This window comes from Paramormyrops kingsleyae, chromosome 17 (assembly GCF_048594095.1).
Source record: "Paramormyrops kingsleyae isolate MSU_618 chromosome 17, PKINGS_0.4, whole genome shotgun sequence".
In the NCBI taxonomy this organism is placed as follows: domain Eukaryota; kingdom Metazoa; phylum Chordata; class Actinopteri; order Osteoglossiformes; family Mormyridae; genus Paramormyrops; species Paramormyrops kingsleyae.
The window spans coordinates 9,470,955-9,493,874 of record NC_132813.1 but is presented as its reverse complement, the minus strand read 5'-3'; the positions used below and the strand labels follow the sequence as shown (position 1 = coordinate 9,493,874).

Genomic DNA, 22,920 nt, shown 5'->3' with positions numbered 1-22,920 from the left:
ACAATCACATAGTATCCTTAGTTACCTGTAATTGCAACTTACACACCCCCTCGCACACATGGACAAAGGTCAAGATCCTGTATCCAGCTTGGCACTCTGCAAAGGAACTGAAGGTTTAAACTGTCCAAGACCAAACATCCTGACCAGGATCCTCATATGGCTTCCATTCTGACCTGTGTATCAAGCAGTCCCTACTGCACTCCTCACCTTGGCCTGAGACGGGGAGCGAGACTCCCGGCGATGCCACATTACCACTATTGACAGGAAGGGAGACTATCCTGGGCTCGAGGTGATGGCCCTCTGTGTCTGTGATTGTTTAATAGTCTATGAACATGTAAAGTGCCTGCAGGGGGTGACCTGGGAGGGAGCGGGAGAGCGAGGGAGGGGATCGATCGGAAACGTAGCCTGTAACTGACACACTGGGCCCCGCCGCACACAGACACGGCTGGGGGGCCATTAATATCACCCCTCCTGGAGCAGGCAGAAGGGCGGCATTTAACAGTATGTTACATGTAAATCAGCATGTATGTATAGGCACATATAAGTTATTCATGCCTTTTAAGTTATAGTGTTTATCAATGTGCGTCTCCAAGTAAGAACAATTTTATAGCACAAAAACAAGTGGAATAAGCACTTTAAATGTTGATGTTTATTGATGAGCGACACTAACAGGAAAGAATCTGACGTCACTCGACACCTCATGCGGGATAGCGGGCGGTGCTTTGTGGGAGGAGCTGCTGCTTTTTCCTACAATACTGTAAAAATGCTTTTTTTGCTGCTTAACAGAATTTATTATTCGAAAAGTGTTAGAGAAAAGGACTAATTGATATTACTCTACCAGCTTATGAGTTAATTATATGCAAAACATAGATCTTACATAAATGGAGCCTTCCTACCAGTCCCACAAAGAAGTTAAAGGGTTAACCTTTCTGCCAGGTAGAACGAGAAAGGGGGGGGGTGCCTCTCTTAACAGCAACCATGTGGCTAAAGCCATCTGTTGGCATGGGCTAAATTAATTAGCTGAACTCATTACAATTTTGCAGGGAGCCTCCAGCTCAAATTAAACAGTCTGCAGCAACCAGCAAAGACCTCTCCGTTCCCTATCTCTACTCCATCTCGCTTACTCTCCCTCTGCCCCTGCTTGTTTCCTCCTCGCTTTCGCTTACTGCTCTTCTACCCTTGTGTAGGTTTCTACGGTTCCCTGATGCTACAACGTGCCCCCTCCACCATCTCTGCTTCATCTCTACCCCCCTCCTGCCTTCTAATGTTCCCCAAACCACCCCACCCCCCACCTGGCTTCCCCCCACCCTCCCCGCTCTCTCACTCCCTCATTTATATTCAGGAGGTGTATAAAGCAATGGAAAAAAACCCTCTTCTAATCAACAATTAAAACTTGGAGGCAGACAAACAGCAACAGTCAAACCTTCAGTGCAGGCCAAGCTCTACACCACTGCTATTCCTAGATTACTCATGGATTAGTACTGTGCCATGCAAAGAAGAGGACCGCTGTGCTCTGCATGTAGCCTACAGCATCTCTTGCTGAACAATCATGACCGCCGTTCCTCAGAAAATGACCCAGAATTTGATGGGCACGGTTCAGTTAACCCGGCGAGAATGGCCGGTTCTCCAAGGTAGAATGCCAAAGCTAGGCTATGGTAATAGAATCAGTCACAGCAAATTTATGCAGGGCCATTCCACTGGTTTGTGTTTATATATACAATATGGTGCAAAAGTCTTAGGCTGCCAAAGAAAGTCATGTTGAAAGCTGTTTATCCAGATAGTAAGTGAATATTTGCTCTGAAAATAACCTAATCACTAGACAATACAAATAAACAGGTATACAATAAAAAGTAACAAGAATTTCTTCTGTTCTTGAAAAATATTGATTATTGATATCTTATTGGTTGCTAGGACACGGTTCCCAAATTTCTCTTTAGCAACCACAGCCATTTCATTCTCAGTATTGTCCAATTTCACCATCAGTTCACTTTTACTAATTGACGAATTAAATAGTTTATACACTTCATGAGGTATCGATGAGCCAAATAAAGGGTGCTAGGGTTCATGGGTATATTACATGGCAGCTGTAAATTCTGGGGTGACTTGAGGATAGATCTTGAAATGGCCGACACAGGCATAAAATCATAGTTTTACATCAAAATGAACATTATTTAAGCATAATTTTCTTTGGCAGCCTAATATATTTGTAGTGTTGTAATACTATCGCAATGAGAATAAAAATTCTGGATGTTTCTCCGTTCAGGGGTGGCACGGTGGCTAGAACCATTGTCTCACACGTCTGGGACCAAGGTTCGAGTCTCTGCCATGGCTCCATGTGTGTGGAGTTTCCTCTGAGTATTCTGGATTTCTCCCCGTAGTCCAAAAACATGCAGAGGTTAACTGCAGTTACCAAACTGTGTGTGTGTGTGTCTCCTGCAATGGGTTGGTGCCCCTTCCTGGGTTGTTCCTTCTGTCTATAGGCTCCAGGCCCCTGTGACCCTGAATAGAATCGGTAACAGAAAATGGATGGATAGGACTCTGTGTCCAATCAGAGATAATCTAAAATGCTGATCATTCTATTTCCCTGTGATTCCACTTTTTGACAGACAGACAGGTAGGAGCTCATTCATTGGCCGCCATCACTATAAGGCATGCAGTGTGGGAGCAGAGTACAGCACAGTGAAATACCCCGCTCCCCCATACACACACCAGCCTTTGCCGGTGCCTCCAGCTCCCAGCATGCACCACTGCAAAGGGCTGAAGAGCACAGAAGAGAAAGCGCAGATGGCAGACAGAAAAGGGAACAGAGGGGGAAGTTGCTAAGAGAGAGAGATGGAGTCAGTTGGCAGCACAGTCTAATGTCTGTAAACAACATGATGGATATCTAGGTCAGCGGCTCCCAGCACTAAAGGCACCTTCGCAGACCAATGCCCCGCCCCACCCCCCCACGCCTCATTCCCCTGGTACTCACCCAGCCGGGAAAATGGGGCACGGGACACTGGGACAATATGCATACATGCACCCACATCCCCACATACACTGTCTGCTTGAATCGGTGTCATTTCCACTGCTCCAGTCCAGCCAACATCCGATGCACTGTGGCAGCAGTGCGACCAGCGGTGATATCATCATGGGCCAATGACGCGATTGCCATGACAAGAAGTCGATGCGTATGGGATTGTCACATGGCATTACAATATCCAGTATCCACAATTTATGCCAGTGCATGATGCAGTGAAGATGTCTGATCACTGAACCTTGAGTCTTTATCTACCAGACAAGTAACACTGAGCAGGTTACCTCTACAGCCAAAGCTCAATCACACTCTCAATGCAAGTACTAGGTCAATGAAAACCTGAGGAAAACATGCTGGACATCTGCCTCAAATCCCAAATATCTATCTGTCACAGTTCATCACACTGTTGCTTCCAGCTCTCTGTCTTGGTCCACTCCTTCACTCAGTACAGAGGTCCGCCTGCTTTTTGCCTCTTCCTGTCCTCAACTCTAACCCAAAGACCCTGCAATTACTAACAATGTTTCATATTCCCATGTCCTATAGGTGTCAGAATTTGCTGGCATGTTTGACAAAAGTATTGAAGAACTAAAAAAAATCCTCCATGATCATGTCCTGGAGATGTGTTTGAAAGATAAAATATCATGTGTTCTAGCACAGTGTTTCCCAACCCAGTCCTCGGGGAAGCAAAGACGTGGAATGTCCGGGGTTCCCCCGAGGACTGGGTTGGGAAATACTGCATTAGCCAGTTGGTGTTAGACTCTAAGCCCAGCACCTACCTTGGCTTTAAACTGAGACTCACAAATCTGTCACAAAACTTCCAGTGTTCCGAACCATTATATCTTCACCTTCCTGACTCATCACAAAATCCCAGATATTACCATCCCCCTACCAGCAACTCCCACCGTCGTCATCTAACCCTTTCACTCGTTACTGTGCCTCATCTCTCCGAGGGTCAGTTTAACATCCCCTTTTGTAGAACAGATGGAATTCAACATCCACAGAAAAAGGATGGAAAGAAAGGCAAAAGAGAGGGGGAGAGAGAATGGGAGGGGGGGCATTAATTATTTACGACACTCCATATTGGAATATTAATGCTAAAAGCAATCGGGCAACCCTTCATTAAATTAACTGAGACGCAGAGAGAGGGAGAGAGCGGGAGGAAGCGAGCAGGAGGCTGTATAGGAAGGAAGGAGCACATGCACGCGGTTAAAAGGGCCCGAAATTAGCGAAGCAAAAAGGCGTCCATTAAAACAGCCCTGCATCTCCCACTTCAGCTCCCCTCGCCAGCCCCCATGTCCCCCTTCCCTCAGCTAACACTCTGTGCTTGGGGGGGGGGGACAGCACCAACACCTGCACACCGCACGAGGAAGAGCGCCAAAAATGCTACAAGTGCTTGTTCAGGGCTTTCTCAAAAAAATATACATTTTTAATTCCAGTTTTTTAAAGTACCTGTTCAATTTTTAAACAGCCTTACAGGGGTGACCGGCCCTCTGGTCCCTCTATCCATGTCTCTCGGAATCGTGTTCTCTCCTCTTCCCCTGTGCCTCCATGTTAAAGTCAATCTCTTCCTCTCATTTTTTTCATTCCGCCCCCCCCCCCCCCCAATGATTCCCGCTGGGTTCTTCCTGTCGCATTCTTTTCCTCTTCCCCCTCCTCCCCCCCCCCCTTTTAACTTTGTCCCCCCCCCCCACCTCCCCGTTCTTCATCTTAGCACTCACACCTCCGTAATTTCGCCTCTCCTTCCACCTCCTTGGCCATACAAATTAAAGAAAAAAAAAAGTGGCGACACTGACGAAAAAGGGAGCAATAAACACATTTGCCTGATCTCTTAGGGCTTCAATTATTCATCCTCGCAGAGTCGCTGAGGCCCAGGATCACAGAGCCCAGAGGAAAGAGAAGAGAAGGAGAAGAGATGAGGGAGAAGAGAGGAGGAAGAAAAGAGCCTGCCGCCATGACACACGAGCAGAGCCAATGAGGCAAGCGAGCACACCCACTCATGTCTATATATGGCTCTTGAACCATTAGTAGCTGCTATGCACCGTAGTCTTAACGGGAGGGAAAACCATGTATTTAATCTTTTTGGCATAATGCACCCCAGAACGATTACTAACCCCCTCCTGCAAACAATGGTGGCTTGGCAAACACACAGGCAAACACATTTGCGCACACATGCAGAACAGGCAATACGAGTGGCCACCTGTAAACACGTGGCACATCCACGCTTGCTCCCGCCCTGCTCCTGCAGACAAGCCCAAGACGTCAACCCGAATTGCACTGTCACGGCTCTCTCGCCTCCACCGGACTCCCGTGTCGCTCCTTCTGGACAGCCGTAGCGCTCGGGGCGGCACGGGAAAAACAAAGCGGAAGAATCCGGGATTAGACTTCCAATGTTTGCCACCCCTGGTGACCGGGGCAGCCCAGGATTGGTGATGGACAGCACCTGCTGTAGGGGGCAGCCCCAGGTGTGGGGAGGAAGGGCGGACATCACCAGGAGAAAGGCCACTGGTTCCTCTGGCTGAAGGAATTCACAGGGCCACTTGACTCAATAAGCGTCAGCACTCAGGATAATGCTTTCGGGCGATTGCCATGAGGCATGAAGGGGGGCCCAAGATAATCGGGTCAGTCCGGCTAGGTCACATGTTCTCTTCGGCGCGGGTCCACAGTGCAGCCAGGGACGGCGTGTGCACTGCATCGGCCGCGCTTGCATAAACATGTGCATCTGTGCGCTTTGCGACGTGCCTGAGAACCTGCGAGTCCTTCAAGGGGGGAGCATGGTCTACCGCATAATCCAAGGGCGGCACATTCGTGAGTCGGTGTCTGTTACACGCCAACGGCACGGCTTGTGCGTGCCGCTGGCCTGCCGCCCCGAGCGGATTATCGATCTCAATACGACACGCATCATAAACGTGTCACGTTGCATGTAGGTGACATTGCTGACACCGTTATTGACATTCCTCCCTTCGACTTCTTCGTCCACGAGGTCCTGTTAGCCCGCTATCCCAGCGGAGGGGAGAAGGGAGGGCGGAGACGGGCTGGAGCGATGCAGGTGGGGGTGAGGGAGTGAGCCACATCGCTTGAATGCAACATGCGACCTCTGCCCCGAGACTCTCCTGACCTCTCATTTGCTTTCACACTGATGGCGACAACATTCCTCCCCAGGAAGAGGAGTGATGTTTAGACCCATTAAAAACATATGTTTGGGGCAGCCTCTCGGTTTAAGGATATCATTATGTTAAGATGTCACCATTTAAATGACAGCATATTCCACAACAGGCTGTACTGATTTAAACAGTGCAGGGAGGGATTGCTTGAGGTTAGATAAGCAGTGAAGATACCCACCCTCTGTGTATGGAGTCTACATGCCCCCCCTGTGTTTGTATATGTTTCCTTTAACAAGTCCAGTTTCCTCACATAGCCCAAATCCAATGGCTTGGGCGAACTAATGTTTCTAAATTGCCCTCTGCATATGTGTGGATGCAACACTATGGACTGGCATCCCGTCCAGGATGTCCTCTGCTTTGTACCCTGTGCTTCCTGGGACTGCTTCCAAACTCCATGTACTGGATAAGTGGTTCCTTTTCTAGTAAATTCCATAGAAAGCATTAAATTGCTCCTGGCCCAGGCTGGTCAATGTCAGGTTTTACAGTGTTGGGTATGTGCAGTACATTATTATACCAGCTGGTGCTCAAACACAACTCAGGTGCACAAAGAAACACTGTGTTATAAGGCCAGAGTCAGTTAATAAAGAAACTAACGAACATTACCCAGCAAAGACCAACCAGAGAATAACACAATCCAATGCAAAGTGCACAGAAGGCAGTGATAAAACACAAAATACTAATATGTATTAAGCCAGCTTATACATGCAAAGGGCACTAGAACACCATTGTTACCTATAGTGTGACACACCTGCAGAAAACTCTGTTATACAGAGTATAAGGACATATACCTCCAGAGCTACACAGTACAGATCTACGCTGGACATGACTGAATCCCGCCAAGACCCTGGAAATGCAAACACCACAGGCTAGCACTGCGAGGCCGTTCTGCATCTCTGCAAAAATGCATGTGTGTGTTTCAGAGAGAATGAGAGCATGTGCATTTCACTCACTATCTGTGCCCCCCACCCCCCATCCCTATAAAAAATAAAAAAATAAAAAAGAGGAAAATCGGACTCCATCTGCCAGCTCCTGGGGCTGTTCTTGCCCCACTGCCCCTCTCCTCCTCCCTTTCTCTCTCTCTCTCTCTCTCTCTCTCTCTCCCTCCCTCTCTCTCTCTCCCTCCCTCCCCCCTCTCCAGGTTGCCGATGCCTCGACTCCCTGCGAAAGCCTACTTTATTCTCTTGATATGATAGATTTGTTGTTTTGTTACTGTGATGAATGGCCACGTTACAGGCATTGAGAACGCATTCATTTCCATTGGTGCACTGAGGAAGAGCTCAAGTGTGCACTGGAGATGTTATCATGGTGACAAACCCCAACATGCTGGTGCAGGCAAATTAACAGGACCGCTGTACCACTCTGACACATGTGCACGCACACGCACGCACGCGCGCACACACACACACACACACACACACACACACACACACACACACAAATGAGGTTAATGAAGATGAATTTGGGTGCGAGTTGCCACTGACGTCCACTGTCCGCTACCTCCCCCCACCCCCCCAAAACACCCCACCCCCTCACACACACACACCCCCATGCCTCTCTCACTCCCTTCTTCAAGGACAGGACAGACATGCTGGTGCCAGCACAGAAACCCCCCTCCCCACATCTCACACTGGGAAAGAGAGAGAGAGTGAGGGATGAGGAAAAGGGCCTAGAAAGAGAAAAAGAGAGAAAGAGATGGGAGAGAAGGATGTTAAAAAGAAAAAGAGAAAATAAATAAAAATTTGGAAAAGGGACCAGCCCCCCCCCCCCACACACACACACACACACACACACGTAGCACTAGATCAGCTATTGGAAGATGGATGGATTAACGGAAGGGAAAAAAGGGAGAAGGGAGAAAGTCACAATGACACAATAGAATGAAAGAGGGTTTGAGAAAAACAGAAAAAGGGTGATTCTGGGCCCCCTTATCAAGTCCTATGCCAACAAAGCCAATTTTGTACATGGACAGACAGACAGATCTGTGAAGCAGCCCAAGCAATTCTGGCCCACTCAGACAGGCCATAGGGAGACTCCTTCTGTAGCGTAATGGCCAAGGGTACTTAACGACAAACTTATATAGCGCTCCTTCTTATTAAAAAGAGAGCAATTAGGATGGTAAAAGAAAAGAGGGATTGATGGGTTATGGAGAGGGAGATGGATGAGGAAGGAGAACACATGGTGCGGGGAGTAAGAGGCTTCATAGTGCTGGCTAAATCTCCACCTCCCGTGTGTTCGGACGCCGGGCATGTGGGCAGAGACACGCTAGCGCACATGCACGTGCCGTGTGCAGCCTCACACGCCAGCGCTCCCACACGCACGCTCACGCCTTCTTGTCGCCGGGCGCCACGCGAGGGAAACTCAAAACACAGACGCGAGTAAGATGTTCCGGGCTCTCAGAGTGATAACACCATCAAGAAGGGTCCCAGCAAAACATAGTCTGTTTTCATTCCATTTGTTTTTCTCTCCTTAGCCTCGATTTGTACCCCAGTTTCAGTGATCTCCAGTGCGGCATGCGTGCTCAGTGGTGCGTGGGGGGCGCGTGTTCACCAGGTGGCACGGTTCGCCCCAAGCACACCCTTCCAACACACATCCTTAACCACCCCGCCCACTTTCCAGATCACGAATCAGCTGGCACCGTGCAAGGAGACTGAACTTCACCAGGACACCCTCATGACCTTTACTACCGGCAGACTCTGATAACTGGAAATGCACGGATGGCCGAAAGCCTGAAATTACCCCCCTCCCAACAACTTAATCTAGATGTGGGAAAAAAAAACCTTAAGAGACGAGGACACAGAGACACGCAAGAGCCTCATAAAAGACAGCTTAGGGCAAGAGGTCCTAGACTTATTATACATTGTATTCCTATATATATGCCCATATTTAACTTAGTAATCAAACTAGGGACCAAATATAAATGCATGAGCTACACTATTCAGTGGGGGTGTGGCTGAAGAAATGCATTTTCTTCCTGGGTTGTATTTCTCCTTTATGTTATGAAATTCATATCTGTTCACTATGACTTCGGTAGCGGCAGAAGGTCTCCGCGTTTCGGGTCTCCCTCATTCAGAACGTGCCGGAGATTCGAGACAGGTCACCCAATACCAGCCATCCTGGAATCAGCTTTGGAAGGACAGGAGTTGGGGGGGAGGTAAATAAGAGCCTGTTTTCCTCTTAACATAAATAAACAAGGTAAGCTCCTGTCAGCCAGAGAGTGAGTGCAAAAGGAGGGAGAGAGGGAGAGAGAGAAAGGGAAAAGAGAATGAGGTAAAATACACAGCATATGGGGAGGAGAGAAATGGCACATAAATAAAACTACAAGCAAATGAGAGAAGGGGAAGAGGAAGAGAGTGAAAGGAAGGCATGGTGAAGAGAGGACGAGAGAGAGGGGAGGAAAGGAAACAAGTGGCCAATGGCAGAGGAGACTGAAGCCTCGTTTCCACCAATGCGATGCTGGTGCAGGTGCCAGACTTCTTCCCAATCTAGCACTGGTTCCACACGTTTTCACAGCAAAAAAATGGCCCTGGGCCAGAGAGAATGGCTCCAGCACGACGCCACAGAAAAGTTGGGCTCGGAATGTGGCACCGTAATGTCAGTGAAAGTGGGGCAGGCTACGGCGTCCAAACCTTCCGCATACCCGGAAAATTCAATCCATAACCGATAGTTAGTCTGATAACGGTGGTGCTGACAGCGAAACAACTTGCCAGCTTATTAGCGGAGTAAGGTTACTTTGTGTTTTTTTATTCTGAGAAAAAAGAAAGACCGATCTTCTGGCCAGATTTAATAATAGAGTATAAATATGTTGCAGGTCGAATAAATAAAATATTATGGCGTTCAAGTGGCGAAGAGATCATGAGGCGGCCTGCAAAGTTTAGTTTTTAGCAGACTTTTACTGCACGATCCTGCATATGGCATATGCATAAGGACAGCGGTAAAACAAGTGAGAATAAAGAATAAAGTCACACACAGATGAGGAGCCTTTAAAGAGACAAAAGTGGATACAGGCAATAGAGACAGGGTGCAACAAGTCATATTACAGAAACTTTTTTTTTGGCTCAGCAAAATAAATCCAAAAAACAAAACACAGATTAACCTTTATTTCACTTTCACTTCCGCCTACGTAACATTTCTGTTCTGTTCTTCTTTGGTGGAAACACGGGCTGGTTCTCAAAAGGCGAGAACCAGCCCAGCACCACTACCGGCACCAGCTCCGTCTTGGTGGAAACAAGGCAAGTTTGATATTTGGGGGGAGGGGTGTGCGGGGGTGCACTGCTTAACTTAAATACAAAGGTCTGTTTATTGGGGAGATGAATGAAGCCAGTTCCTACATCCCTGAGAGAGGACAAAAAAGACTGGGAGATTGTGAACCAGCATGAAGAAAGATAAATACAGAAGTAAGGGTGGGGGAAATCAATATTATATGTTTTTTGCAAAAATGGATGCAAAAAAATTGCATTAGAGAGAATGCTGATATCAAAGCTTACATACACGTTACTGCTAAACTTTCTGATATCCTGTTTTCATTCTTTTTCACAGCAATTTGTTAAACTGTATACTTAAGATGCTGTGTGTATTTGTTAGAAATAGATCATACTGAATTCAGCTCAAACTCAGACAAAGCAGACATACACACACACACATGCATACACACACCTCAGAATACTCCCACTGGCTTTACAAAGAGACCAATTCAAACAGCTTTTTTTCTTTTGCCAGGAGCCAGAGAGAGACACAGAGGGGATGTTAGTAAGGACCAGCAGCTGGGCATCAGGACTGGAGGAGGGTGTGAGATCTTAGAAAGACACTGTTGTGTGGTGTCCTCCAGCACCAAGCCTGCCTCTTGAGTTCCAAAATTCTGCTATTTAACTCGAATTTTAAATAGCAGCAAGGTGTCCCAGAGACAGAAGCGTCAAACGGCAACGATATAAAAAAAAAAAGCCAGGTCAGGTTCTGCCGTCCAGCCCGTGTACCCACACAGCGCACGATGCAGAAATAACACGCAGGGTGGCCAACCAACAAGGTGCAGCTGGTCACTCCTGGGGGGGGGTACGGACTGGGGCAACTTCTGCATGCCGTCTCCAAACAGTCACCAAAAAAACAGAACAAAAATGGGGAGGGAGGCAGATATTAAAAAAATAAATAGATAAATAAAAAACTGTGCAAGGTGACCAACCTGGACCATGTGACAGAGGTTCACTGCAGTAAACCTGTAACCCTCATTCTATCGCTGTAATAATAACAGCTTCACTCCCATGGCAGTAACTCCTGGGCCCTGGGAGAGACCCTGGGGGTGAAAAAACACTTTAGAGCTCAGTGTTTGTCACTTTGTGGAGTTCTTTTTTTTTTTTTTTTGCATACGAGTGACTTTGTATGTGGCTATCAGTATCAGTGTGTGTGCTGCAAACTGTCAGGGTGTTTATCTGACAAAATCAGGATTCATGCAGGATTTGAGGGCAGCAGCCATTTTGTGTGCATGTGTGTGTGCGTGTGTGTGTGTGTGTCTCTGGGTCTTTCTCGTACACTACCCTGCCAGGGTATTTTATTTTTTTATTAAAAGTAAGGCACGTGCAGAGGAAGTAAGGGAGGGCTAGCAAGGGGGATGGGCTCTGGAGACAACTTATCAAAGCTGGGCCAGAGATTCAAATTACATTATCTCCGACCCCCCTACCCCCCCTACCCCCCCCCCCCCCCGTCATATGGGACCTTTAGTCAGCTAAGCTACGGCCTCAGAAAAATTCAACACAAACGTTTCTCTCTACCGTTTCTCCTGCTCTTCCTCTTTCGCATATTTATTCTCAAAAGATGAAGCACACATAATGGAATGAGACACGGACATAATGTGACCTGTTGTCTTCCTGAGATCGATGATGATCATTATGGAGGAGGCTGTGGGATGGCTGGCTGGTTCCCCATGCCATCGCGTTCAACTCCAGCCAGTTCTGCTCTTAGGTTTTCACTAAAAAAAAACCTCAAAACAGCCAGTCCATGAGCAAAGGGCTCCGAATCTGATCCAGAGGGTTCTCCTGGCACACAAAACCATCAGTACTGGTCCTGGTGGAGGAATAGCATGCATTCAGATGTTCCCATTTCATGAGGCCACAGACGGTTCGTTCAGTGGCCTCACCACACAGTGTTCCTTTCTCCCCTGCTGAGGAGCCACTGAAACCAGCAAAGCCTAGGACTTATCAATATTTATGAAATGATATATTTTTATTCCAAATAATTGGTGGTCAAAACAATTCTAAATCTATAGACAGTGATTGGACTCAAGACCAAACAAGTGATGGTCTCACAGCTCATGAATATTCATGAGCACCTGCCTTTCCTGGAACGTTTTAGGTTCAGAAATACAGGGACTGAAGGTCTACCGGAGGCATTACATTGAAAAGGTTTCAGAATAACATTTCAAACAGCAGAGAAACAGACAAAATCTAAACTCAGAATCTGGATAAAACGACAATATCTTACACTAGATTTGGCATATCATACTGCACCTACAGAACCTAAAGTCTAGCTACTAAAAAAAATCATTAAAATGTTCTATATGCCACTTTTTTGGATTCCATATTCAAGCATATATATTCACAGTCAATATTGTAATAAACCATGTTAATGTCGGTCAGTGAAGTGGAACACGCAGTAGTCGTGGTGACGAACAGGCGTGTATGCTTGTGGCTGCCAGACTCATGATCCACAGTGAGTCAAACTACAGAGCAGCAGGCTTCCTTCAACACCCCCGCAGTACAGTTCGAGGACAGTGAAGGAATTACGAACCCAGTCAGGAAATAATGTGACTCACCATCGCACACATCCTACAATGAGGAAAACCTATCACACATGCATATAAATAATCCTATTGTTTTGCTACACAAAAAAAAACACAACGAAACAGACAGGCATGGCATTTACAATCATTGTGGTGAAATAAGAAGCTAATTTAGAATAAAAAATGAAAACACCAGAAACCAGGTGGTCTCGAGGTCCCGAGTTCCACGAGAACAGGCAGGTGACATCCAACGCATCAGTGAAGAACGGCCAAATAGAAACACAAAACAGGAAAACCACACTAGTTCCAAGCTGCGACTGAAAGATCAATTTAGATGTTTTATTCTAAAAATACAGAAAGACCGGTTGGCCCAAGGCTCTTAAAAATGCTTGGTTGCAGACATGAAGAGAGGAACAGCAATGAAGAAAGTGAAAAATGCATCTCAGATTGAAAAGAGATTGTTTTTTTTTTACAAGTGGAGATTGAAGAATAATGTGGCAAACTAAAAGTATACAACAACACACCAGCCTACAACATCAGTAAACAACACACACTTTACCTACTCATACTCATATTACTATGTCATATGCAGAATATGTGAAAATACGTATTACAAGTATATGCTGGCAGTTTATGTTATACACACTCAACGTGATACATCAAGCAGGTTTCCCAGGTCGCATATTCAAATGGTTCAGCAATGAAACTGACTCCAAACAGATGAAGTCACTAGTTACCTGTGTGAATTCCGCACCCCTGCCACCTTGCGTTCTAATGCTGATTGACTGGGTCTCCGGTCTATATATTCCTTCGCAAAGATTTTTGAAGATATTCAGAGTGACAGCCGCTCACACTTCCCAGGCGTTCGATACATTACACGGAAGCCATTGATTAGTCATTAATGACGCATCAAGAAGCCATCCTTCTCAAGCACAGTCAATCGGGGACTCGGACACACAGCCGTCAGTCAAGGGAGAGGAAAAGAAACAGAAAGAGAAGGAAGCCACATGTCCTCTTTCTCTCCTTCCTTCCTTAATTAGCAGTGATCGGCAGGAAAGAGGAAGACAGGAGTGAGACAGAGGGAGAGAGGAAGGGGGCCCTGTGGTTGATGGATACGATCTGGAAATCACTAGCTGGTCACACTAGAGTAAACCAGCCCAACTGTCTCTCTTTTACTGTCTCTCAGTTTGTTTAGTTAGAACCAGAGATGCAAAATTTAAACACAATTTTTAACTGACCCATTCGCAACCATAAAATACATATCTATAAATACAAATACAATAAAAGAAACAGGACAATTTCAAGATGTGCTAGAATCCTATCCAGAAAGCCTCCTGCCTTGTACTCTGTGTCCTAGAACGTAGGGCTGTCCCAATCACGTTGCGATGTAATTATATGGCAATTATATGGCACATGCGCAATAATCACCAGGACTTTAGATGCCCGGTGAAAGATTTGTCCGGACGCCGGCTTTTCGGTACTTTATGCACGTTTACTTACGGCCACAATTTGGTAAGCAGTTTCATAGTGCGCCTAAAATATTAATGAGATGTGTATTGTGACACCCAAAAGTCAGTAGTCTGTATAAATTCAGCAAATCCTTGTGTGTATTACATTCAGTTAGTGGAGTGCGCCACATGCTACTATTTTAGTAAATCATGGAAGCAATAAGCACTGAAGTGGCGGTGAAGAAAAGGACAGCTCAGCAACCACAACATCTTTTGAAAGAGGAGATATTCTGGATAAACAAGGTAAAAGGACATCGGTGGTGTGGCGGTACTTTTGCAGTTTAAAGTCCGACATGTTTATTAAACATAACGATATGCCAAATTAATACAGATCTATACAGATTTATACGGATTTTTTGGGCATCACAATACACATCTCATTAATATTTTAGCCGCACTAATAAACTGCATACCGAACTGTGGTAGTAGGTGAACATTCATATAGTACCGAAAACCCAGCGTCTGGACAAATATTTCACCTGTCATCTAAAGCCCTGCTAATGATTGTGCAGGTGCCATATAATTGCAATTACATTGTGACGTGATGGCAACAGCCCTAGATGGATGGATGGATAAGAGTATAGTTATTATGCAATTCCGCCTTTTGCATACTGTGATATTGCTCTAATGGAATGGGTGTGTTTTACACATCGTCCCTTAAGCTCTGGGATGCAGTAACTGAGGTATACTGTGTTCATCAGTCAGCTGATGTCACGTAAAGAGTGTAATATTAACATCTCTCTTTTATTCTGTTTAATGTTTTCATTGTCTGTCTGTTCTGGAGAACATTAACCGTCACTCCAGAGCACTGCACGGCTGATGGAGTCGCACCCTCACCTCCCGCACGTCAAGGAATTCAGTTACTTCGGGGTGTGATGTAGCGAGGGGGCAGGGCACGGCGACGAGTGTCATTCGCACCCGAACTGAGAGGAGGGTGGATGTTGCCGCTATACCTCGGAGAGCCAACGGGGAGCAGACTAAACAGAGGAACTGGTACAATGGCCATGGGCTACATGGCTGGCAATCCTTTTAACTGCAGGAAGAGGCAGCGGTAGAAGGCTGTGACTTATGGGGCACTGGGTAAACACTACTAGATAGATGAAACTTGTTCATCTAATAATGCTACATTAGATATGTAGTATGTACCCACAGTGGCCATTTTAAACTTGCAGTTGTTCTTGATTGATTGGTTTTGTGCTCAATAGCCTGTATAAACTTCACGCACATATGTGCACAAACACAAATATCATCTCTCTTCAACCACTCCGTCACGCCCTGCCTTTGTCATCCCCATTGTCACACACACTACCATCGTCCTGACTGCCGTCAGGTGGCATTAGAGTCACCCCAAGAATCTGCAGGATAATTAGAATAACGTGTCCACTGGATTCCTCATTATCTCTGACAACTGCATTTCTACACTTGTTCCACATTATGAAATGGCTGTGCCCTTGATTGGGTCATTCTTTCCTTGTGGCGACCATTTGAAATCAGATCTAAGCCTCTTTATCAATATTTATCAATCAATATTGTCATCAGCATAGAGAGTGTATTTGCTACCATGACAAAATGAGGACCTTTCATTGCGCTTCCTGTAACATTGTCTAAGAGCAATCAAGCTTCGAGCTCCATCCACCTTCCCCACGCCACATCTGCCAGCCTGCGCTGCTGATTATCAGCGCTATGAATAAGCAAGTTCAGAATCAAACCGGCCAGCTAAGATGGCGCCTAAGTATGTAAATATTTAAAGCTACATCGCGTGCCCTGAATCACAGCATATGGTTTAGCGCAGAGCGCCGATGAATACTGAACATCGCGGCGTATAAATAAATATAAGACAGGAATCTGAACTGTCTTCGTCGAGCGACACCGAAATGAATGTGCCTCTGCGGTATGCAAATGTTCCCTGAACTAACGAGCCTGTCTGCCTGATTGGAGCGCCATTGAAATTCTCCTCGCACAGCAACCCTCTCCCTGCCGCTGTATTGCAGTCTTTCCCCTCCCTTCATTCCGCTCCCTCTTTTTTTCCCAACCTGCCCTTCCTTTCCATCTTTTCCCCAGCATCAGATCTGCTACCCTTTCCAGTTCTCCTCTCGCATTCCTCCATTTTAAACACACACATGAATGCTTTACATATTTATTTATGAATGCTTCCTTCAACTATTACTAAATATCTCGCCATACATTGCCAACATACTTTAAATCTCTCTGACAGGTCTAAGCATCTCTTCTTAAAAGTTTGTGAAATACGCATTTACATAGCAGTAGTTAATAAATCCCTTAGCTTTTACATCAGTAAACAAAACAGCCCATGCTGCATCTCACCACACTGGGGTATCTTGCCAGTTCATCCCAGTTCCATTATGAAGAAACCGCTAGCAGACTCAAAGGGTGAAGGGGGCGACAGGGCCTGAAAGCAGACGCACACCACTGAAGGAGTTCCCCCCCCCCCAAGCCCAGCCTGCTCGCCTGCTAGCCCAGGGTAACCCCGAGGCCCAAGAGCACCACACGTCTTCATCTACCCACATGCCCATGCCCCCCCCCCCCATCTCAGCTTTGCCCTCTCTGATGCTGCACTCCACACATTCCCCCTGCCCTTTCTCTACCCTACTGGAAGCCCTCTGTGCCCAGTGACAGAGGACAGTGGAGAGAACAGGGGAGCAAATGAAGGATAGGAAATGCAGTTGCCTCCAGTTGGGAAAAAGACAAGATGGTTTCCAGGGTTGGAGCTACAGTGGTGGCTATGTGCACATGTGTGTGGATGTCATTGTGTGTGCAGGTGCATGATAGTGCCCATGTGTCAGTCTCACGTTTTGCCACCAGAAGCTTGTCAGGACATGCCTACACGGACGGCGGAGTGAAAGAAAGAACCTCCATTAGCAGGAGTTAAAGGTCAGTTTGCAAGGGTCAGTTGAGATGTTTCTTGTTTAAAGTTTTTCTTATTCTAAATGAAATTTCACTGCAGTGTGTAGTATGAACGAGTAGTGTGCAGTGTGGTAGGAATCCAGTGCGGGAGGATTCTGTGTATGCATGTGTGCGCGCACACTGTGCTGAGCGGGATGAAGCAGAAACGGCAGTAATACACTAATAAAAATCACACAGCGACACGTCCTCGCACCTTCTCCATTCCCAGTGCTGTTTTGTACCAGTTGCTATGGCAATAGGATAAAATTCACACTGTTTTCACCCCAGAGAAGAGAAGATGGATCTGACTAAACTGACATGCACTGATACACACACTGATACAAGCACTGATATCTATGCATAAATGCACAATTTGGCATACACACAAACATACAAAGAATACACAGTCTCATAAGCCAATATTCACATGGTGCACGATATTTTATAATTTATATTCCGCTTTTCAGAAATTAGTGTTTTTGAATAGGTTTTGTTCGTTATATACCGTTTAAACAGTCCTGCCCCCCACAGCTACAATAAAACAAGCGTGCCTCATAAAAAAGCCAGCAGGAACAGACGCAGAAGTAATGGAATGCCAAACCCAATCTCCTCATATCAGATGCACACAAGCCCACACGGCTTACAACTTAGAACACCCGTTACAAGGCTATTAAAAAAGGTGATTCACAAATCCTTCCGTCAAAGGGGTGCCACATCCTTGTCGTTATTTGGTCATACAATTAAGAAAAAATGCCTGGAAAAGAGTGAAAGCTCTCTTGTCCAAATTTATATGAGGAGTCCTCCATGCAAAAACGCAGAGACATACATGAAATGATATTTTAAATACATATGAGAATCACATAGCTTTACTGTGAGAAATGATAACGCATCTAACAGTAATGTAGAAAAATCCTACAGCTTGTTTACAGACATCATTCTGTATCCACCTTGTCCTTTCTATTTAAGGGATGTCTCTTTTTCTGTTTTCTATGCTTCACTGGTCAGTTCCTGTCCCTGAGGCTATCCTGACAAACTGTGTATTGAGCTGCACAGCTGCCCCCACTCCCATCAAACCCCCAGCAGGATCAGGGATTCATTCCTGAAATCTGGCACATTTTACGAATGTAGGTTATAAACTATTGATCATATGGAAATATATTGAGCTACAAAAACAGTCCGAATTTTACCCCTACCTTTCCCTGATTCTGAGGTGGGCTTTTTTTGGGCTCTCTGTTACTCACAAGGGGTGCCTCACATTTTTAAAAACATTTTGCGACCACTCAGTGCCTGCTTGATAAATCCCTTCAATAAAAAAAAATCCTCCATGAAGTGACAAAAAGGAGACCATCCACCTGCTTAAGCTTGGGTGAAAATCAGGCCCGATTGTCAGGTAAAGGTTGGCACTATGTGTTATGCGTGTGAGAGCACATGAGACAAATTTGTGTATCCTAATAAGAAAGAGAAGGGAGAGGAGTATCGACAGGGGAAGGTGAGGGCGGTGGTATTGACTCAAGGGGCACTGGGAGGACGCTGTTCCGCCATCATTAAAAAAAAAAAGAGAGGTGAGAGTGGAGCCGGCTGCTTCGTGGCCCTGGGGTAGATCAGTTCTGCATGTTCTAATGAGTGGCACTGTTTCCAGTGAGGGCTGCCGTCTCAATGAGTGCTGCAGCGTGTCACTGCAAACTGCGAAAAAGAGATGGGGAGAGGGAGGGTGGGAAGACAGCGCAGGGAGATGGGGGGGGGCTGAACACAGCACACCCTGTACTCTAAGACAGAGAGATAGAGATAGATGGAAGGATGGAGAGGAGAGGCACGATAGGAGGTTGGAATAAAGAAGAATTCTGCCCAGCTCATAGAACGCATTCATGACTGTTACCAAGAAGAGGAGATGCGGAGATTAGCCAGTGAGCAGAAGGAACGTACTGGATGAAGCGGTAAGAGAAGAAAGGGCATCACTGATAGGGTCCAAATTGCAGGGTATGGGGATGGATCTAGTGTTCCCAGAAGCCTCATATTGGGACAACAGAGAAAGTGGGATACAGGAATAAAGTTGGGGCAGTGAGGAAAAGTCCGGTCTACAGAGAGCTGCAGTAATCCAGTGGTAAAATCCAGTGCTAGCTGCCCCCCCACCAATTGCACTGATCCTCCTAGCGCCACCCACCTTTCTAGCTCTTCCTTTTAAATATCAACTGTTGAGCAAGCAAAGTAGCTTATTGTTGCAAAATGTTTTGGCACGAAATGCACTAGTCCCCAAATAAACTTTTGATCTATGCTAATCCATGCAACCATGCCTGCGGTCTTCCTGAAATGACGCTAATGCAGACACGCTAACTTTTGCTGAAGGTCGTCAGGATTCCGTGTATTACGATAATTATGTAGGTAATGTGGATTTGTTTTGGCGGAACACATAGACGGAAAGGCTGTTCAGCAGGCTGTAACTGAGGACACAGAGAAATACGTGTGTGCTTCTTAGAAAAGTCATCAGATATAATGCAGAAAAGTAATGTATTATAATAAAAAATATTATACTTTACATGTATATGTAAAGGCAGTTTATAATAGGACTACAGCAGATCGCTGGCTACATCCATAACTCCCGAGCATACCATCCTGGTTTGACCTTTGACCACCCTCCCATTTTCTTCAGTCAGAAGTGCAGAGCTACCTTCCTCCAGCTCTCAGCCACAGCCCCAGGCTGACACTCAGGGTTCCTGGATCTGACGGCTCAAGTAGACGGATCAGCGACAAACAAGAGGGAGACCCAGGGGCAACCCCGATCGATAGTCTGAGGAATCACCATTCCATCCCCCACCCACGCTCAGACACACACACATACACACACGCGGACAGCTCCCGCCGATGGACTGGCTGGATCAATAGATGGTCACGTGGCGTTTACACTCTGGGAGCGCTGACTTGGCAATGCAGGGCAGAAAATTCTGACCTAGGTGGTTTCAACATTCTTGGATTTTCTACAGAAGCTTTGCCAACACTTACGCACAATAATGCAAAACACAAGATAGCATAATCATATAGAATAACACAGCTTTCTATACTGTGCAAGCACACAATAAATCACATTTTGCTGACATATACTGCCACTACAATATTTGTTACTTAACCTCAGTTTACATACATTTTTAAATTGTGTGGTACGGATCTGCCAAACTAATCTTTCTAAACTGCCAAGTAATAAGTAATAAGGCACCACTGAGGTACCCTGAGCAAGGTACCGCCCCCAAGCCCTGCTCCCCGGGTGCTGAATTAGCTGCCCCCTGCTATGTCACGATGTCACATATGGGTTAAATGCAGAGGACACATTTCGTTGTTGTGCACTGTGTGCTGTGGTGTGTCAACAATGACCACTGATACCAAATTCTAAATTCTAATTCTAATAGAGAAAAACAAAATAAAAGCAAACTAACTGATAATATGCATTTTTTTCTGCAAAACATTTAAGATTTATGCTTAAAATGTGTTTTTATTGTCTGAAATCTCAATTAAAGGATCTTAAAATATTTACACTGTAACTGCACGAGGCGCTTACTTAGAGGAATGTAGGGAAGAATGAGACCTAATGACCTGCACGCTCCCAAAACAATGAGGCCACCTGCTACACTGAGACAGCTCTGGTCAAGCAGGTAGCAGAAGGTGAGCAGCCTGAGTGGATGATTCATGAAGCCAAGCCCACAATTATCCTAATGACAGTCATGTAACGGCACCCGTAGTCATTGTTCTTCTTTGACAGACGCCCTTTGATCCTTCGCCCCACCTACCCAGCCTGCAGCCAGGAAGTGTCCCTACCTGGAATGATAGAGACTGTGTCCTTCTCCCAGGACACCACGCTGACGTACTCCTGCACGGCGGCTGGGATGAGGCACTTGAAGACAGCCACGTTGCCTCGCATGGAGCGCTGGTCTGCCACTCGCACTGTGTAGGGCTCCCTGAACACTGCGTGGGGAGAAGGTCATTATCAGGCCTGTTTTCAGGTTCAGTTTCTGGCTGCTAAAATCAGTGGGAGCCACCTAATTAAACTGGAGTTTGAGACGAACGATGGGGGAGGGAGGTCAGGGAAGAAGATGAAGGAAGCCAGAGCAAATAAGAGGCATAAAGCACCACATTTTAATCGTAAATGTTTAGCTTGGGCAGCTCACAGTGCAAATATAATTTTAATGTCAGAAATATAAATATTAGATGAATACTATCAGTGTTGGGGAAGATACTCACAACTCCCAAAAGTAATCTGTTACAGATAGTTCAGGTCCAGAAAGTAGAAATCCAGACCAAGGTTTTGTTTCAACCAACTAGTTGAGTACAGTGTGACAGCGATTCATTATGCACAACTGTTTGGTTGAAACAAAACCTTGGTCTGGATTTCAGCTTTCTGGACCTGAACTATCTGTAACAGATTACTTTTGTGAGTAACTTCCCCAACACTGGACACTATAAACATATCTACCACTAAGGCTACCAAGGTCAAGTATCCAGTATTTTTTCGGCAACTGGAAGATCCATTACAGGGCACAACTAGGAATAGCTAATACTCTTACCTCGGTATTTTAAAAATCCTGGCTACGGCCTGACTATAAACAATATTAAGTTAGCCCATAGAAATGCATGATTTTTTTTTTCGCACATTCACTTGCACATCCACAAACAAAACTACATGCAAACTGCAGGAAAAGGTAAGGGGACGTGTAGGAAAGTAGAGTGCCCTTTTTATAAATCACTGGCCCGATGTTAACAGACAGCTAGGAGTAGCCGGGTGTGCAGGGCCTCTTGAGCTGTCACAAACATCTGCGACCGCGAAAATAACCCGCCCTGCAAGTGACAACCCGCGCCGCACGCGCCAAGCGAACAAAATCCAGTATGCGCGCGGAAGAAAATAAACGGAAGAGCTACAGCGCTACATATTAATTAGGAAACAAAAACATAAGAAAAACTATTAAGGACCTGGTCGTAAGAGACTGTTAATAAAGCGTTATTTCATATGAGGGCTGGTTCTTATCTTTAGTTTATTATCGTCGACCTAGTTTGCTGTTTTAATTATATGAATTGAACTGCTGTTTAGGGAGTCTAATGTAAGACGCTGGCAAACGCGGATGACACTAGGACGCAAATATGATTACCATCTCGTAGCACTTCGGGGGCGGGCGGCCAGGGGGAGTCTCTGCCCCGCCGCAATCTGTATCACTGCCAGCTAAGGGCATCCCGGACGTTGGCGGCTCCGATGGCGGTTCCTCACACCGGCTGCCGGTGAGCTTTTCATCTTGGTGTCGCGCGCCCATCCGTGAACGCGCACTTACTAGCGCGGAATAATTATAGAATCAGGGAGCGAGCGCATTTTTTCTGGCGTACTTAATGCTTTACGTCAACCCAGATTTCAGCGAACAAAAGTTGAAATCCAACATCAATTATACCTTTACTTAAAGAAACACCACAGTCGCACTATGATTTCAAACACTATAGCACCTGCTTCTTTAGATTAGTTTCAAGTTGCATTGAATTTAACATTACTATAGCCAGTGTTGGGGAAGATACTCACAAAAGTAATCTGTTACAGAA

The 22,920-nt window shown here is 45.9% G+C and overlaps 1 protein-coding gene across 6 annotated transcripts in view; it reads right to left on the bottom strand.

Annotated features, from left to right (window-relative positions):
• The window catches only part of dscaml1 (Down syndrome cell adhesion molecule like 1), a 106,147-nt gene that overhangs the window by 66,872 nt on the left and 16,355 nt on the right, over window positions 1–22,920 (bottom strand). For 5 of the 6 annotated variants that reach the window (XM_072701099.1, XM_072701096.1, XM_072701100.1 and 2 more), the window contains exon 3: window positions 21,160–21,306. In XM_072701099.1, the coding sequence (XP_072557200.1) occupies window positions 21,160–21,306 (147 nt within the window). Of the gene's footprint in view, window positions 1–21,159; window positions 21,307–22,484; window positions 22,629–22,920 lie in introns of those variants that run through there. The other variant, XM_072701098.1, reaches the window with a different exon arrangement.